Genomic DNA, 18,385 nt, shown 5'->3' with positions numbered 1-18,385 from the left:
ATGTGCCAGTGAGTATGTTGTCTCCAAAGACTAGATTGTGAGATCTCTTAACTAGATGAGAGAATAAAACATTTTTTATGAATACGTGGAAATCTCTCTCTAACTATGAGACTGACGACAATATGTAATGGGCAAGAGCAGACAATATCGGTTAGCGGTGAATTTAAGCAGTTGCATCTACTCAATAGTTCATCTCCTTCTTTACATTTCTTGACCAATTCTCGAGTAAAACATTCTTTGTACTCTTCCTCTTCAAAAGCGCTCCAATTAAATAAAAGAAATAGAAATTTCTCGCAAAAATAATTGAGAGATTTCGCGGAAATAAAAAATGAAATTGAAAGTAAGTACAAAGACGTTTAAGCTAATGTACTAATCTTACGTAAGTAACCGTCTATCTATCTAATAATAATAATGAGATATTTTTCGCTCTCGATTTCGTATCACTACCATTTGACAGGAAGAAAAGTTATCTATTTCATCTCGAGTTTACTCATGTTGCTCTATCGGTCCTGCATCATTTTCCCTCTCGATTCTGTATTGTCTACACTGTTTCTTGTGTTATCGTTCCCTCGTTGTTATTCTCGTTCACAATGTTTATGAATAGGATGAAAAAAAAGTAGCTCGTTGAAAATTTTTACCTTTTTGCCCATAGAACGAGAAAACGAGAGAGAATGGAGTGTGAAAGGGCAAGCGAGAGGAAATGACTTAACATGCAATTACTAAAATCATAAAACCAAACGTCCTATACTGATCACAATCAAAATCGCATGACTGATTTAAACGGCTACGATTAAATCAACACGCATCTCCAAAATAGACGCGTAGCACAGAATAACCCTTCCACATTCCCCTTAATACGGCGTCGTTTGATCAGCTCTTAAACGATGATCAGCGCATAATCTTCATCTTAATCACTGTGTCGCGTATAAATACAACGGCACGAAGAAATTGGATTATACGAATAGTTCATAGTATCACTGTCGCGCCAATTTTGCAGAGTTCAGATTCAGATCGTCGAGCTGGTGAAGATGGCGTTCGGATTAAATTCTGATGATGCGGCTGCCTTTAAGCTATTGCTTTGTTTAGCTGTTATGTATGGCCTCATGTCGATGCTGGCTCACTCCATTGTTCACATGAAGTTTGTTAAGCCGCTTGCAATTGATGCGCCTCTTGATCGATTCTCTGAAGCCAGAGCGGTCGAGCATGTACGAATTTTGTCTCAAGAGATCGAAGGTCGCCAGGTAGTCGGCGTTCGCGTGCATTTTACTTGGTGTCTACCATGAAACTTCATTTCATATGATGATTTGAGCTTTTTTCAGTTTGGTTACTGGAAATGCATTCTAGGGAAGAAAACTGCGATATGTTTGTCATTTTTTATGAGTAAACAGCTTCATGTGGTCTTTAAGAAATTGCTTTTGGGTATGTTTGTGTTTCTTGTCTTTGTAGGAGGGACGTCCTGGTCTTAGAGAAGCTGCTCGGTATATAAACGGGCAGTTGGAGATGATGAAGGAGCGTGCTAGTGATGAATTTCGGTCAGTGTAGTTTCTCATGTCGGCTAACGAAGCTATTTAATTTTAAATTGTTTCTATTGTTCTAAACTGAGGAAATGGTCCGCTGTGTTATACTTGCATGCGCTTCTTGTTAGTTGAAGTTTGATTTCTGTATTACTGAAGTTGTTTATGACTCAGAATCGAGATCGAGGAGACAGTTGTTGATGGTTCCTTTAGTATGATGTTTCTGGGCCACAGCATATCACTGGGATATCGAAACCACACTAATATCTTAATGAGGTAGAGTTGAGATTTAATTTTTAAATTTGTAATTGGCATGGGAACAGATCTCTTATCTCTGAACGAAAAAGAAAAAGAGTACGTGATATGGGATCCATAGTTCATGTATGTTGATTCGTGTTCCAGTTTTTGAATAGCAAAGTATTATAGCTTATTACTGATTTGCAAGAACTTCACTCTTGATGGATGACAGAATTTCATCAGTAGATTCTCGAGACACCGACCCGTCAGTTCTAATAAATGGCCATTTTGATAGTCCACTTGGATCGCCGGGTGCTGGTGATTGTGGCACATGTGTGGGTGGGTATTGGAAAACCTTTGTCAAAGAAGAGTAACATAGCATTCTTTTGATTGATCATGACACTCTCTTATCATATATGTCACTGTTACAGCATCAATGCTAGAAGTGGCTAGGCTTATTGTAGACTCTGGATGGGTTCCTCCTCGTCCTGTTATTTTTCTTTTCAACGGTGCAGAAGAGCTATTTTTGTTGGTAGGGATTCAGTTCTTTGTTCTTACTGAGAAATAAACCTGTAACTTTTCCCTATTATTTGAATTTGCGGCAGCATTCATGATTATAATTTTTTGTGCTTTAGATGTAGGCATAATACAAGAGAGAGTAGTTTCTTTTTCTTCTTCCTCTGTCTGCTTGTTTAGATGCGGCAAAATGATGGCTGTTTCAAAGCATTTTGATTTGAACTTCTTTCAAACATACGCTAGAAGTTCATGTGGGGCTTTATCTTTGTTCAGACATTATGAAAAACCCTTCTGTCTTGATCTGGCAATTTGCGGGTTTCTCTAGTTGACAGGAAGCATTTGACTAAAACTGTTTAATGTTTTAGGGCTCACATGGATTTATGGAGAAACATAGATGGCATGATACAATTGGAGCTTTTGTAAATGTCGAAGCATCTGGTACTGGAGGTTTAGGTAAGAACTAATCCATATTGATTGTTATGGTACAAGAAATCCGGAAGTTTTGTCCGTTTATAGGTAAGTTTCAGATTTTAAGAAAATGGGCTACAAAATGTCTTTTTTTTTTTTTTTTTCCAGCAATTGAACTTGAAGAAAATAGAGTACTTCCATAAAAATAATGTAAATGATGCTTGGATTATGAGTTTTCCTCTAAATATTTGAACCTTCAAAATTGTTAAAATGGTCCTTGTTTACTCAAATTCTATTTTTTTTTTATGCCCTTGTATTATTTTATTATTTCTCAACGAAAGTTCAATTTATCATAAAAAAGAGAGAGAAACTTAACATTTTTTCTTGTAAAAAAGAATTAAACTTCAATGTACCTTGTATGTTATGCCACACAATTGGTATTCTAATTTGGTCGTTTTTTGATAACAGATTTAGTTTGTCAATCTGGACCTGGTTCCTGGCCTTCGCGTGTTTATGCTCAGTCTGCTGTGTACCCCATGGCTCATAGTGCTGCTCAGGTTCTTCTTCAATTTTTATTCTTCTCCAGTTTTGTATTGCGAGAATCTTAGGTTCAAATTATGTTACTTGTTTGTTTACATCCCCAGACATATCCATAAATACATTGTTGAGGCAATAGATTGTTATTTTCATATTTTTACAACTAAATCAAATGTCTTCCTTTGTATTTGAGGCTGTGTATCCAGTTATGAAACTGCTGTATTTTTCATCTGTATACTGTTTATCAGATTTTCTAATTGGTATGCAGGATGTGTTTCCAGTTATTCCCGGAGATACAGATTATAGGATATTTTCTCAGGATTACGGCAACATACCTGGCCTTGATATTATCTTTCTTTTTGGTGGTTACTTTTACCATACCTCATATGATACAGTGGAGAGACTATTGTATGCATTACATCTGCTGTTTTGGTACAGATACATGATTTTGATTTTCATATATCTTTATTCTTCAATTTTTTCTGAGACATTCAATTGTCTATAATAGACCTGGGAGCATCCAAGCACGAGGAGAAAATTTGTTCAGCATAATAAAGGGCTTTACGAATTCTTCGATGCTTCAAAACTTTTATAAGCAAGCATCTCCTGAAATTACTATCCATCAGGACAAAGACGATGGGGCTATTTTCTTTGATTATCTCTCATGGTTTATGGTATGCTTTGAATATTGTTACACTTTGGGTATTTTACAAGTATGAACTTAATGATTGCTGTTACTAGCGATGAATTTTAGGTCTTTTATTCTAGTGGGCTAGCTCTGGTACTTCACAAAATTCCAATAGCTGTCTTCCTAATACTGCCATTCCTTTTGAACTTACGGAATTTTAGCATAACTTCATGCTTGGCAACATTTTCTGATTTGACTAAAGGTAAAATAATTTCTGCTCACGTTTTTTATTATAGAACTTCTTCAACTGCTCCTCTACTTTGCTTTTCTATTATACGTCAATTTTAATGGTTGATTTTTCATTTTGCATAAAATTTAAAGTTTATGGTGAAAGCATGCGAAAATTGTGCTCATTGAATCACCCCCGTGTATTTTTTGATCTTCAGGTTTTTTGTCTCATGCCTTGGGGGTTTTTCTTGCAATTGTTTCTCCAGTTATGTTTTCCATCCTAAGATTGCTGTTCACCAACTATTCCATGAACTGGTGAGTATTTTCTCTGTTTACTTGTCCGTTAGCTTCTATCTATCTCTTATATTAATACACGGATGTGGATGCACATATATTATGGTTTGTGTTTATAAGTAGTATAATAAATTTCACTACTGTTGCTATGGTATCAAAGGAGAACATATAACTCTCGGAGGACCTTTCTGGTGGCCATAGTCTGATTTGATGCCGCTGAAGCAATTTTTATATGCTCATTGACATTTTTAACCTGAATGCAGGTTTTCACATCCATACTTGGCTTATTTGATGTTCGTCCCGTGCTCACTAGTTGGTCTATTGATTCCTAGAACTTTTTGGAGTTGCTTCTCTCTCTCCCAAGATATTTCGGTTTTTCAGGCCTCAAGAGAGGTGAAATTCTACTTTTAACAAGTTTACCTGTTAATCACATCTTATGTTTAAGAACTCTGGTTGTTGTTTTTTTCTCTTTCTGGTTGCTGGATATAATTGACTATCAATGAGCTCATCCACATTCTTCTTCCTTCATTAGACCTTATCATCGTTTCAACCGAATGGTAAATATCAGGCTAAATTTTGTTGAGATATTGTAGTAATACTTTCCACTAAATTATTTGCTTAAAAAATTGTGCTTAAAATGCTGGGTATTTCCTGCATCAGTGAGAGTTTAGTTTATATCAGAATCAGCAAAGAAAATATTCTTTATTTTTTTTAATATTGAAGTTTATCAATTGAGTAATCAGTAAATGTGAAGTGTACAGCTAGTGCAACAATATGAAACAAGAGTCAACTGGTTTTGCGTCTGTATCCTTAATATATCTCACTAGTCATTTAGTCCATGGGCTTACGGAAGTTGGTTCTATACGATGGATATGCTACTAGGATTTCCTTCAATGCAGAAAATCTATTCATTTCATTTCTTTTCTTCGGACACTGCTCTAAATTTATTGATTCCGTCTTGATGTGATTACATTGCGGTTTCACAAGGAAGGGGAGCTTTCTCAAAAATGTATTGTTATAGAGGGTAATATATTGGATGTACATGCACTTATGTATGCATGCTTATATGGTGGCCCCTTGTTCCATGCATGAATAGACATGCAAGTTTTGTTATGTTCATTCTAAAAATATCACTAGTCCATCTCTTCTTTATGTTAGTTGACTTATGAATTCTATGAAATTTGACAGTTTGGTGCACCTATTTTGTCTTTACTTTTTTTGGTTGAACTGAAAAGCTCTGTACTATATGTGCAATCTTTGAATGCTCATTTTGGTTTCTTACTTGACAATTTTTAAAGAAAATTTTTAAAGCTGAGGGGCAGGTAATGTATGTGTAACATCAATCATACTAACATCACATACCCCATGTGACTTGTCAATGCTTAATATGACATTTCAATCTCACAGGTGTTGTCTGATGAAGCAAGGTTTTGGGGCGCATTTGGATTCTTTTCCAGTTTGACAATGGTATGTTGAATGCTATGGTATATAGGGTAATTGTTTCACCATAATGAACGGTTGTATAATGGAAGAATTCGTATTAATATTATTGTCAATGTAGTCAATATTTTTTAGTATCAAAGTTTTGATTGCTCAAAGCAGTTTCCTAAATGCAGGCGTATCTTTTAGCAGGGCTTAGTGGTGGCTTCTTGACCTTCTTTGCGTGCATTTCTATGCTTGCTGCCTGGTTGTCATTTTCCTTGGCAGCTAAACATTATGGCCGCAGGTCTCTCAGGTTGTAATTTGCACATTGCGGCTCTAAATTATGACTTTTTGATGCTAATGATATGATTTCTGAGAAAAAGGTTTCTACCTGATGTTTTTGGAATAGTTTGATTATAACCTTCCTCAATGATCATTTTCCTGTCAGATGGAAGTAATTTTAATGGCGTGAAAATGATATTTCTGAGAACAGTTTTTTATCTGTTAGGTCAATATTATTTTTCGTGTTACCAATGGTTCCATACCTTGCATACTCGGTTTATTTTGGAGGCTTCCTTGCCCAATTTTTAATTGAGAAGACAGGCATGATGGGTTCTATTCCTCCTCCATATGGTTAGTATCCTGAACTGGAATATTTTTCAATCCATATCTAGTTCAGCTTCTCCTTTCCATTTCTGTTACTTGGCTGACCGAAATAGTTTTGATGCACGAAGGCATGTGTGATTTCTAAGTATGATGCCCAATCAACAGTTTTCATATCTTATTAACTGAGAGATGCCCACCACTTTTTCACGTGTTACCTGGGAGGAGAAACCTTGTAAAATGATCAAGAAATGAGAACGCTATTTTTAATTCCACCACTCCTATAAGTTATTAACAGCTTTTTTGAAATTCCAATTTCTGTAATTAGAGTCTTCAGATAGTTATTTTCTCAATATTGATGTATTTTCACAAAATTTTTGCAACCAACAGCATTGAACTTTGTTCGTTGTTATCTGCAATTTATAGTTTTGTTTTTTTTAATACTTTTTGTATCTTCTGGGTATGTGTGTTTGGGTTGGGATGATCAGGAACTCCAACTGAAGAGTTTTTTGTAGTTTTTTTACTGTGTATATTGACGTCTTATCTTGTAAGCTTATTTTTTATTAGCTGGAACTTTTCTACTATGCATTGTATGCTAAAGATGCATTCTCTAAATTTGTCCGCTTATCCTAATTATCACTGGAAATTTTTACAGTGACCAAACTATTCTTGCAGGGTATTTCATTCCAGATATTGTAGTGGCAGTTACTATTGGAGTTGTAACTAGTGTGTGCATTGGCCCTCTAATTCCAGTTTGTGGACACTGGCTAGCAAGGTCATCCATCTTGCAATTCTTGTTGCAGATTATTGTAATTGGGTTGGCTGTTTCCTCGCAGTTCTTTCCATATAGTATAGCTGCTCCAAAGAGGGTAGTTCTTCAGCAAACATACCTTACTTCAGGTATTAAGACTAAAGATTGATGACAAAATCTGATGAATACATGGTGCACGCAAACATTCTTTTAGAATTTTGACGAGGTGCAAAGACCGGTATTGCACACTATGAATTCTAAGAATGAATCAGAGTAGCACCCATACTCCTTTGTATAGGAAAATTTTCCCCCATGATATAATGCCTTTTCTTTCCTTAACTCTGACTTAACTACAGTATGTGCATGTGTTCAAGTTTTTGGGAGTTGGAAACTAAGCCTGCTCTCATTGCAGTATTTAAGATCCTTCGTCCTCTGTACTTTCTACTTGATCTATGTTGCTTTACTTGAATGTTGTAGATGTTAAGTGAACAGGTTCAAGAAGTTTATATACTTCAGTGGTAACATTTCTGTTCAAAATTTTAACAAAACATCTAACTTCTAAATATCAGCAATCTATAACTCTCACTCTTAGAGTAGGATGTGTTTTTCCTTCCTCTTCTCAAATGTTATATTGACAAGAAATTGTTGCTTCTAGCTTCTCTGAATCGGCACTATATTTTTTCACAGGTCCGAATCATCTTGAGAACTCCAGTTATGAACTCTCTGTGGTGGATTCTAATTCTCTAATTTTTCTTTTGAAACATGCTCCTGATGTGGCAAACGAATTGCAGACAGATTTAGATCTGTCCTTTGAAACTGCAAATTTGTCTCGCCAAGAGAACTGGCTGGTATGCTGCTGTACAATAGAAATGAATACTATTTTCAGTTTTTCAGGAATTTTTCTTTCACACCTCTGAAATTATATTGAAATTAGATTGATTCAAACCCTCTGAATAGCAGTTCACACAGCACCCAAATGGGGGTCAAATGCACTGATGCTTGGGGGTGTCATTTTTTCCATCTATTTACTGGTAATTAAATTGATTTTTGTTTACATTTTTTCGGGTGAAACTTAATTTATGAGTTTGGCTACATCTCACTGTTTAGCGATATGGTAAAATGGAATTAATTTATAGAAGTTTCAAATTAGCTCATGGAGGGAAGATACGGATAACAATTTCTTGAACCTTGTTATAGAGTTTCGGTTGTACTAAGGAGGCTCATTTTAGTCAATAAGATAAAGTTTCAATAGAAGAGCTGCTTTAGGGTAAATAATAAGATGCACCTAAGAAGCACAAACACTTCAGGCACGAAGAGTTTAGGTTGGCTGGCGTCTCCGTGTTTATCACATGTTGGACACTTTGAAACTTGTTGGTTATGCATTGGACATTTGTTAGCACAATAGATGTGTTAGACATAGTTCTATCAAATCAATATATGTCCAAGACACATATTGAACACTTGGTTTTAGGGTAAATAATAAGATGAACTTGAAAGGCACAAACACTTTAGGCACGACGACTTTAGGTTTGCTAGCGTCTCCGTGTTTAACACATGTTGGACACTTTGACACTTGTTGGTTATGTATTGGGAACTTATTAGCACAATAGATGTGTTAGACATAGTTCTATCAAATCAGTATATGTCCAAAATTTGTTTAAGACACATATTAAACGCTTGACTTTAGATAAAGTTAGAGAGTGAAATACATCAAACTTCTTTTTGAATTATATAAACGCATAAACTTTTTGACTTTGATATCCTTCCTGTATAAAGTTAGTTATATATACTTCTAAAGATCTATTTTCTAATGGATGTGTCCTTGTCATGTCCGTGTTCTGGATTCTTAAAAAATAACGTGTTACTGTGTTAGTATCTTATTGTATCCGTGTCTTGTATTTGTATATGTGCTTCTTAGAGACTCACCTAGCTACTTTATGTCGAGAAATATTTTTAACTAGCCTTTTGATCTCTTTTACATTAGAAGTATTAGAATATAAGTAAATAAATAAAAATATTATAGGCAAGAACTACTTTGCCACAAAAAAATGTCTCCTCTCCGAAAATATTTAAGATAACCTTATATAGGACAACCTTTTCTTCCAAGCTCGACCATAATCTCTAAAAGCCAACTTGCTAATATCAATTGGGCACCCATGTTCTAGTTTAAACCCTTTTAGTGATTAATTGCTACTCTAATGTGGAATTTGACCACTTCTAACCTTTTCTTTGATTAAATGTTTATTGATTTCAACATGTCTAATACCATCGTCTTAAATTGAATTTTGGACTATTATGTTTTCTTCTTCATCTTCTTCTGTAGGAATGGCAATATGCCTTATTAGGTCCATTTTTTCATTTTTAAACTCTGTAATTCACAATATTTCTTTTGTTTTTTTTTTTGTTTTTTTTTTTTTTGTTTTTCACTTCAAGCAATTGAGATTACATCTCTCGAAGATTTGATACCCAATCTCTATCGTGTAAATTGTTCATACCGACCCAGATCAGGATGCAAGTTGCAAATAGCAAGATAATTATTTTAGAAATAAAGTTAGTCCATCTGGAGATTTCTTCAATTGTTCTAGTGTATAACATAACATTGGAATTGCTTTCTATAGCTATTCAAGTAGAATCTTGCGGCTGGTCTCATTCAATGCATAAGTTATGCTTGGTCTAATATGGGAAAGAAAATTTGACTTTTTTTCTGACTTCTCAGTAAGTTCATCTCTTGTCTTAAATTGCATATTGAAGTTCATTTCAATTAGGGTAGTAACTGGTTTACTCTTTTCATATCCTTTTTTTTTAATATTTTCTTTCAACGTTGAAGATCATTGTTGCTACTGTTCTTCCGTTTCTACCCAACTTGAAAGCTTTTCTGTAACTCTTTTGGTTTGTAGCCTCTTTCCTTATCAATGAATTTTGTTTTTTATTTCTGACGAGAATGACTGAGCCTGTGAAATACAAAGGGATTCAACGATAAAATGGCTATAGTATCTACTAGATCACACACACAGAGATGAGAATGACTGAGCCTCTGAAGTACAAGGGGGTACACTAATAAATTGGGCTAGAGTATTTACTAGTTCACACACACGTGTGCTCGGTTATTCAGACAGTTTTGTTGAAATATGCAACATTTTTATTATCTTATTTGTCATTTATTTTCGTTTTTTGATGAATATGATCTCCTAGACTCTGTTGTTACTAATGATTCTGTACTTCAACAAGGCATCCTTTGAAAATGGAAGGATTTAAGGCTCGTTTTGAGACATCTAGTTTTCTTTGTATTCTAACCTATTTTGAAGGACATTTTTTGAAACCCTAGCCAACTTTTGAATATTAAAGCAAGTACTTTATTAAAATCCATCTTTTGTTTTTGAAATTTTTCTTAGGTTTCTGATGTATTTTAAAGACTAAATTACAAATTTAACCTCTGAAATTTTAATAGTATCTAATAGGTCCGTGCACGGAGCTGTTTTCCTTGCGCAGGCACTTTTTCCAGTTTCCTTCATGTTCTCCAGAAGTTTGAAGTTTCCTGCCAAGGAATCAACATCAAAGAAAGATATACATTTCCCTTATTTGATTTCCAGTAAACCACAAACAATTTCAGACCATGGATCTCGAAGGGTCTACTTGGAACTTTCTCTAGGGTATGTAACTCAATTCTGCTGTTACCTCAGGCTGGAAGAAGCCAGGTCCTGTTTATAATTGGGAACTGTATTCGTATATAAGATAGCAAAAATAAAATCTGTCCGTAGTACCTTCTAGGTGGATTAAGCGTGTTAGATCTTTTGATATTAAGCTTGGTTTTGTTTCTAATGCCTGATCCTTCTTCTAGTTCCTTGGAGGAGGTTTGGGTCACGGTTCTCAATGTCACTGGGCCTTTATCAAATTGGTCATTTGCAGACAATAAGCTTCCAGGTAAGTTTAAGGACCTCGACTTGTTTCTCAAGTTCGTTATCTTTTTGACGTGTTGTTGTCATTATAAAACTGGAACAGTGCCCGAGATACTCGCTGGTGGACCGCCCTCTTACATATGCAGACTTAGTGGAGCCAGCCATGAAAACTGGAGATTCTGGCTAGAGGTACAAACCACAAGCTCATATTATAGTAGTCAATTTCATTATTTCTTCATTTTTCTCTTAACCTTTATATTAGTAACTAAAGATTTTTTCCAGCAAATGAATTAACCTCTCTTGTTCTAATTGAAAATGCGAGATCCTACTTCGGTTGGAGAGGGGAACGAAGCACTCTTTATAAGGGTGTGAAAACTTTTCTTTAACATATGCGATTTAAAACCTTGAGGGGCAAAGGGTGTGAAAACTTTTCTTTAACAGACGCGATTTAAAACCTTGAGGGGAAGCCCTTGAAGGAAAAGTCCAAAGAGGACTATATTTACTAGCAGTAGGCTTGGGTTGTTACAAATGATATCAGAGCTAGACATCGGACGGTGTGCCAACGAGGACATTTGGCTCCCAAGGGAGGTGGATTATGAGATCTCACATCAGTTGGAGAAGAAAACAAAGCACTCCTTATAAGAGTGTGGAAACCTCTTCCTAATAATCATGTTTTAAAACCTTGACGGGAAACCCTTAAAGAGAGAGCCCAAATAGAACAATATCTACTAAGGTTTGGGTCATTAACAGAGAAACTCCCACTATAAGCACGTTCATCAATATTTCATAATTAGCCACCCTCTTCCTGCACGAAAATATTTTCTTCTTGACTACCTGCACAATCTTGCTTACATTCTGAAGATGCAACATGATATCAAGCAACGATTATGCACGATACCGAGCCATCAAAGTTTCTTTAAGATGTAGGTGCAATTGACCTGTTTATGAGACTCATGCTCTCACCTCTTTGTAACATGCAGGCTGAAAGTGAGGAAAAATTGAGAATCGACGTGGCTGTATTGGATCAACAGTTGACTAATGAAGTAAAGAGGTTGAGAAGTCTTTTCCCAGACTGGGTTGATGTCATTGCTTATTCCAGCTTCATGTCTACTTATACCTTCTGATTCGGCCTGAGTTACTTGCCTCCACAAGACTTATAGCTTATCCGGTTCGGGTTCGGGTTCAGGTTCTACTTGTTGGATGCTTCTTTCTACATAGGAGCAGTTCTTCCACCCCTCCATCCAACCAGGCCCATAGGTTTTAATGTTAAAGATCTTAGTTAGTTTATTTGTACGATAGCTGTGATCTTCTGTTATCCCTAGTCTTATACTAAACTCTCTCTTTTTTTTCCATTTTTTTTTTAAATTTTAAAACTTTTGCCTTATTTTTTTTTTAAGATAATCCTTATAAATAGATTACAAAACAATTAAATAGGTAAAAGCATTTATAAGTAAGGTTTTAAAAATTTTGTTTTCAATTTTACTCGAATTTCTTTAGTTTCGGGCAGAGAGATTTAAACTTTTGATCTTTTAGTCAAAAGTACATATCTTATGTCTGTCGTCTTCAGTAAATTGTATTCTTCTCTCCCCTCCGGGGTTCCTTCTCTCTCTCTTCACTCTTGATTCCGTTCCCCTAATAATGATAACAGTAATTTTTTAATGTCATTTTTAAAAATCAATTAATACAATTTTCTAAAATTTAAAGGTATTATTGAATCAATGAAGAACTAAATTTTCGTAAACAACAACTCAATGGAGGTTTAGGCTTGATTTTATTTTAAAAGAATTCTTTTAAAATGGTAGTAATTGTCACACTTATTTTTTTTTTATTATTGTAATGCTTATGAAATGGACTATAATTAAACAATATTATAGCAAAATTATTTATGAAAAGAATTTTCATTAATTTTTAACACACACACACACACTATATATATAGTAAAAATATTCACAAAATCATTAATTTCAAAATAAAGCTATTCAGAAAATAAGTTTAAACAATTTTGTCCCATTTCACAAACTCCAACAAAAATCTTAGTTCTGATACCTTTTGTATCAATTTCATGTTGTATGCATAATAATTTTTTATAACCATATTTGAAACTATAATTTATTAAATTATTAAAATTATATTATATATATATATATATATATTAAGTTTATTAGTTATTATCTAAGTTTAAGGTCAATTTAATAAAATTGAAATTTTATAGTTAAATAATTTTTTTATTATTATATAAAAGAATTTGTTTTCTTGTTAAATAAAATAACAATTATAATTACTATGAGAAATATACAAAATGGGCCAAGCCCAAGTGAGCCCAAACCAGAAATTGGGTTGCTCTTCAGCCCGCTTTGACTCTTTTAGGGCTTTGTAGGGATTCTCCCTCTCTCCTTATAAACCTAATTCAAGCATTTCTCCTCTCTGTTCACGGCGGAATCCAACTTTTCTTCACAACCCCAAGTTGCAGCCGTCGCCATGGTTCGTCTTCTATCTTCTTGATTTCCCCTACCTTACGATGTCATCTGAGTTTTTCGTTAGCTATTAATCTTCAATTCCGGTTTTTGTTCGTTGTTTCAGGTGAAGTATTCGAGGGAACCAGACAATCCCACCAAGTGTAATGTTCTTTCTCCTCACTTTTTCTTATGGATCTTGTTCGATTCATGTTCGTAACTCTGATTTGATTTGTTTATTGTCTATCGGTTTGTATTTTCATCTTTTCGCCTTGAACTGACACCCTGCTGTTTCTCTTTTCAGCCTGCAAAGCCCGTGGCTCGGACCTCAGAGTCCACTTTAAGGTAGGGTTTATTCCGCTTTGTTGATCTGCATTCTTTCGGTATAACAATCAAATAGAAGTACTATGAACTAGAAATTGAATGGTGTGTTTTTTCATGGGCTCGACTCCCAATTTGATACCTCGCATATAATTTTCTGTTTTGTTTAACATGCTTCGTTCTCTTATTGAGTGTCCTTCAATAGTTTTCTGTATGTAATTGATTGATTTAAGTGATAGTATATTAGGGCGTTTGTTAGTGATGTCATCTTAAAATGTTCGTTTCAAAAAACAATCGCAGTTGCCGTCTAGTAGCTTTTGAATTTTTAGGGCATGAGAGCGAATGCTAAAAGTCTAATTCATATAATATTAATGCTTGATTCTGATGAGATTAATAGCTATAGTCATACAAGTGAGTTTCTTTCGTCAAACAATAACTCTCCTTTATACTTCTGGCTAACCTGATGATAAAAGCAGGGCTCTGTTGCCTTCTGTGAACAGGGCTCTCGTAAACTTCAGGGAAATTATATGCCTTGTTATTGGGTGAACCTCTGTAACTAATAGTGTCTGAAGGTTCAGTAAATGATGCTACATAATTGAGCTTTTACTTTGACCTGCATATTTCGTTACTATATGTTGTTGCATAGACTCACCACAACTTGTTTGTTTTTACATTTTATAGAACACAAGGGAAACTGCACATGCTATCAGAAAGTTGCCATTGGCCAAGGCGAAGAGGTACCTTGAGGATGTACTTGCCCACAAGCAGGCCATTCCCTTCCGTCGCTTCTGTGGTGGTGTTGGAAGAACCGCTCAGGCGAAGAATAGACATTCCAATGGCCAAGGTCGCTGGCCTGTCAAATCTGCCAAGTTTATTCTAGATTTGCTTAAGAATGCTGAGAGCAATGCTGAAGTATGTGTTTCCACTTTTTGTCTCTCCCTGAACTGGTGTTATAGTATTTTTCTTTCTCTTGCTAATAATTGTTTCTGCCTTTCAGGTTAAGGGTCTGGATGTTGATTTGCTCCACGTATCTCACGTCCAGGTGAACCAAGCTCAGAAGCAAAGGCGTCGCACCTACCGTGCTCATGGAAGAATCAACCGTATGTTATTGCTACAGTTTACTTAATATTTCTATGGAAGTTCATGCTTCAACATATTGCCTTACCTTTCTATTTCCATTCCATTTTTCTTTTTGGTTGGCAGCTTACATGTCTTCTCCTTGCCATATTGAGCTGATTTTGTCTGAAAAAGAAGAGGCTGTTAAGAAGGAGGTAATCAAACAGACTTCTTAACTACTTTTATGATGTAAAGAATTTATTGGGTAAACGTATTTCTTATTGTTTGTATTTCATTTACAGCCCGAGACTCAGCTGGCGACTGGCAAACCTAAGAAAGGTCAAGCTCTCCGTAGTGGTGCTTCCTCTTGATTGGCATGAGTATAAACTCTGTTGTGGGTTTTGCTATGCCATTTCTTTTTTGAAGTGAGTTTAATTATTGGTCATTATATAGAGATCTAAGGATTATTATTTAGATGTTTTGTGTGACATGGTTTATGTGGAACCTTTTCTAGCTTCAATTTTCTTCAAGTTGCAATCACATTCGGGTACTTGCTTTTATTTCTGATGAGATCTCTTGACGCCTTAATTTCCTTCTGCTGCTAAACTAACATTTAAGAAGCCTTCACCCCGATCTGAGTAAATGGTTAGGCCAGTGCTTTCGTCCTCTCGAACATTAAAATTGGTGGGTGATTCAACTAACATTTAAGTGCATAAACGGCGTTTTAAGCTGTTGAAAAGTCATTTGAAATGCATTCTTGCTTTATTTAACCATAGAATGTGCATTTGGGATAAGTGTCATTTATTAAAGTTTTGGTTCTGTTTGTTATTTTTTTTTTTTCCCTCACATACATACTGAGAAGGACGAGAATCCAAACAGGCAAATCCGAAATAATCGATCTTAGGTTATTTTTTACTTGAATTCTCTTCAATACGAAGGATGATTTCTTTGCGGTAGATAATCATAATTTGATTAACATGTTTTTTTTTTAATTAAAGATAGGCTGAGGAAGAAATATTAGACATAAAATTAACCAAATGAGTTAAAATTGGGAAGAATAATAGAAAAAGTATTTGTGTCTACAGAAACCTACTGCCTAAAACCAAAGCCAAGCTTATTGTCGTTCTGTTCAGAACTACTTGTCGTCTTATTAGACTGGGCTGGATAATTGTCAAGCCCAGTTCATTTAGTACGGTTTTCTAGTGATGGGCTAAAAAGCCCATTACCTATAAGGGCCGTCTTCCTCATCATCCCCTCTCATTCAGGTAGGAAAATTGTAAGGAATAGCTACCAGAAAAAGGGGAAAAAAAAAAAAAAAACCCACAATATGATGTGTGTGAAAAGGAAGGGAATAATTTTGTTTCGTTTAGTCCGCAAGTATATACTCATATTTTCGTCTAGACACGAACATTGGACAGAACTTGAAAGTTGAGAGATTGGTCACACTTTATAAAATCGAGTCCATAATATTTTTATAGCTAAAGTGATTACATATCTATAGTCAACTTGAGTATAACCCAACTAATTTAAGCATATACTCTTGACCTAGATATGTCAAAGACTTGAATCTCCCAACCCGACAACTCGAAAACACTAAATTAAAACAACCCTCAAAATAATTGCAGTGAGGTCACAGAAACCAGTCAAAGCAGAAGGAAGGCAAGTGATAGAACCTAAATGGTAAGTTTCCGTAGAGAAGTATAAAGCACTAGAGAAACTTCAGTGAAACCTATTTCTGTTCATCATGTGACCATCCAACAATGATAAACTCCTTAATTTTCCTGATAAGAATCATAAAGTAACACAGCAATTATCTTCCCTTTTGATAAGACTAATGGAATGCTGGTGAATTTATAATGGATTTAAATAGCTTTCAACCATATCACTACAGAACTCTAATTTCAAACACCCTATTACTAAAATAAGACTGTAAAAGCACAACATGCTAAATAACCCACAAAACAGGGAATATAGAGGCATAGCTCAGAAGAAAATTATCGAGACTCCCATTGAGAAGCATCCCACAGCTACCCAAGGACTCAAACGTTCACCTGATTCACAAACAAGAACATCATCCTGTCAGATAATAATGCATCATATAACTGCCAACAAAAACTAAGCCATCCTAATTGACATATGGTTAACTAATATGGACAACAACAGCTGCTGATCACTACATATCTAACAGGCCGACACAATACTGATAGTTCTTTTAATATGAAGAAACTGTACTTATTTTGTAGTTCAAGCCCTTAACTTTGTAGGAAATCATCAGATAAGGAAAGAAGATGCATTTGGGAAACATTGAACCCTGTGCCTGAACAGGTTTCAAGCTCCCAAAGTAGCCTTATGATTGTTTGTTGAGTCATTTCTAAGATATTTTGTTGACAGTTTGAGAGAAAAGGAAGGTAAGTGATCATATTATAGAGTACAATTGTTAAAATCAGAAATGTGGGTCCATAAAGAAACGAATGATGGAATAAACAAAGAGGAGAGAATAAAGAAAGAGTTCTCATGACTTGTTCCAGCAAACAATTCATGGTTAAGAGAAACTACGCAAATTTAACCAAGAAGCCTACCTATTCTGGCTGCTTTCCAAAAGAAGCCACGAAACCTGTTGGAAGAGCAACTCGATTAAAAATGATATAGCATTTATAATGTACACGTACTTTGAAAATAAGAGGCAATGATTTTGCATAGCAAGAACAAACATGTCAATGCTAATGTAAGGCTCCTGCGAGTAGATATCGTCTGCTTTGGCCCGTTACGAATCGCCGTCAGCCTCACAGTTTTAAAACGCGTCTGTTAGGGAGAGGTTTCCACACCCTTATAAACAATGTTTCGTTTTCTTCTCCAACCGATGTGGGATTTCATAATCCAACCCCCTTAGGAGCCCAGCGTCCTCGTTGGCACACCGCTCGATGTTTGGTTCTGATACCATTTGTAATAGCACAAGACCACCGTTAGGAGATATTGTCCGCTTTGGCCCGTTATGTATCGCCGTCAACCTCACGGTTTTAAAATTCATCTGTTAGGGAGATGCTTCCACACCCTTATAAGGAATAGTTGGTTCCCCTCCTCAGTTGATGTGGGATCTCATAGATAAATACTCCACCATGATAAACCTAACATAAATCGACGCCTATCATATTGAATGGGAAATTCAAAAATAGGAAGTTAGGGAAAGAATGGGGGATCTCTCCAAGCATCAAATTAACTCCAATCATGTAGGAAGTAGAAAAGGAGAGCCGCAACAAGAAATGTAAAAATCAAAACACTTCCCAACATGTTTGAGACCTGATTTTCTATGTTTATCTGAATGCAGTAAATAGCATAAGAAACCTGAAGGAAATACCCATTTCTTTGCTCAAGAATAGCAGGAAAATGCATCTTCACATAAGTACAGGTACAAATTACCAATAGGATTACTGTCAGAAAGGAATGAAAATTGAACAGAGCCGACTGCAAAACCAAAGATAACCATGTTAGTGATTAGAAGCTTCTCTATTTATCCAAGCTAT

At 35.4% G+C, this 18,385-nt stretch overlaps 4 protein-coding genes and 1 non-coding gene across 10 annotated transcripts in view; 4 read left to right on the top strand and 1 right to left on the bottom strand.

The window, feature by feature from the left end:
- The first annotated feature begins 948 nt into the window (after positions 1-948).
- Positions 949-12,590, top strand: LOC111492099 (endoplasmic reticulum metallopeptidase 1-like). 5 transcript variants are annotated; one of them, XM_023141294.1, is made up of 22 exons: positions 949-1,241; positions 1,447-1,532; positions 1,689-1,790; positions 1,984-2,090; positions 2,183-2,283; positions 2,633-2,720; positions 3,144-3,232; positions 3,481-3,620; positions 3,721-3,886; positions 3,967-4,102; positions 4,287-4,383; positions 4,626-4,755; positions 5,770-5,829; positions 5,979-6,097; positions 6,293-6,417; positions 7,141-7,287; positions 7,826-7,986; positions 10,628-10,788; positions 10,977-11,059; positions 11,138-11,223; positions 12,015-12,355; positions 12,542-12,590. In XM_023141294.1, the coding sequence occupies exons 1-21, from the start codon at positions 1,029-1,031 to the stop codon at positions 12,156-12,158; spliced, it is 2,541 nt and encodes an 846-aa protein (XP_022997062.1). In that variant the 5' UTR covers positions 949-1,028; the 3' UTR covers positions 12,159-12,355; positions 12,542-12,590. The 5 variants fall into 5 exon arrangements, with proteins under 5 accessions (XP_022997062.1, XP_022997060.1, XP_022997063.1 ...); XM_023141292.1 differs by having other exon boundaries at positions 7,063-7,287; XM_023141293.1 differs by having other exon boundaries at positions 1,029-1,241; positions 7,063-7,287; positions 12,546-12,589.
- LOC111492151 (mitogen-activated protein kinase homolog MMK1-like) overlaps positions 10,177-18,385 on the top strand; it is a 24,370-nt gene continuing 16,161 nt past the window's right edge. The window contains exon 1 of the mRNA XM_023141402.1: positions 10,177-10,187. The gene's annotated coding sequence lies outside the window, so the exon portion shown is untranslated. The remainder of the gene's footprint in view (positions 10,188-18,385) is intronic.
- LOC111492225 (60S ribosomal protein L17-2-like) lies at positions 13,390-15,430 on the top strand. Its single transcript, XM_023141500.1, has 7 exons — positions 13,390-13,515; positions 13,615-13,651; positions 13,792-13,832; positions 14,490-14,720; positions 14,806-14,908; positions 15,012-15,079; positions 15,167-15,430. The coding sequence occupies exons 1-7, from the start codon at positions 13,513-13,515 to the stop codon at positions 15,233-15,235; spliced, it is 552 nt and encodes a 183-aa protein (XP_022997268.1). The 5' UTR covers positions 13,390-13,512; the 3' UTR covers positions 15,236-15,430.
- LOC111492539 lies at positions 14,275-14,403 on the top strand. The gene has a single exon (XR_002719894.1). It is a non-coding gene; the product is annotated as a small nucleolar RNA snoR74 (small nucleolar RNA).
- Positions 16,626-18,385, bottom strand: part of LOC111492246 (protein kish-like) — a 2,667-nt gene continuing 907 nt past the window's right edge. For both annotated transcript variants that reach the window (XM_023141533.1, XM_023141534.1), the window contains exons 3-5: positions 18,220-18,326; positions 17,444-17,478; positions 16,626-16,915 (exon numbers count right to left, since the gene is read on the bottom strand). In XM_023141533.1, coding sequence (XP_022997301.1) covers positions 16,848-16,915; positions 17,444-17,478; positions 18,220-18,326 — 210 coding nt within the window. In that variant the 3' untranslated portion in view covers positions 16,626-16,847. The remainder of the gene's footprint in view (positions 16,916-17,443; positions 17,479-18,219; positions 18,327-18,385) is intronic.

The sequence above is a fragment of the Cucurbita maxima genome, unplaced genomic scaffold, assembly GCF_002738345.1.
Source record: "Cucurbita maxima cultivar Rimu unplaced genomic scaffold, Cmax_1.0 Cma_Scf00017, whole genome shotgun sequence".
Lineage (NCBI taxonomy): Eukaryota > Viridiplantae > Streptophyta > Magnoliopsida > Cucurbitales > Cucurbitaceae > Cucurbita > Cucurbita maxima.
This window is presented reverse-complemented; position numbering and strand designations above follow the sequence as displayed.

Bases quoted from the DNA above. Each gene is read 5' to 3' on its own strand.
- LOC111492099 (XM_023141292.1), top strand. From the start codon at position 1,029: ATGGCGTTCGGATTAAATTCTGATGATGCGGCTGCCTTTAAGCTATTG. The intron at 2,091-2,182 runs GTGGGTATTGGA...TCACTGTTACAG, and splicing joins TGATTGTGGCACATGTGTGG to CATCAATGCTAGAAGTGGCT. The intron at 7,288-7,825 runs GTATTAAGACTA...ATTTTTTCACAG, and splicing joins GCAAACATACCTTACTTCAG to GTCCGAATCATCTTGAGAAC.
- LOC111492225 (XM_023141500.1), top strand. The intron at 13,652-13,791 runs GTAATGTTCTTT...TTCTCTTTTCAG, and splicing joins ACCAGACAATCCCACCAAGT to CCTGCAAAGCCCGTGGCTCG. The intron at 14,721-14,805 runs GTATGTGTTTCC...TCTGCCTTTCAG, and splicing joins ATGCTGAGAGCAATGCTGAA to GTTAAGGGTCTGGATGTTGA.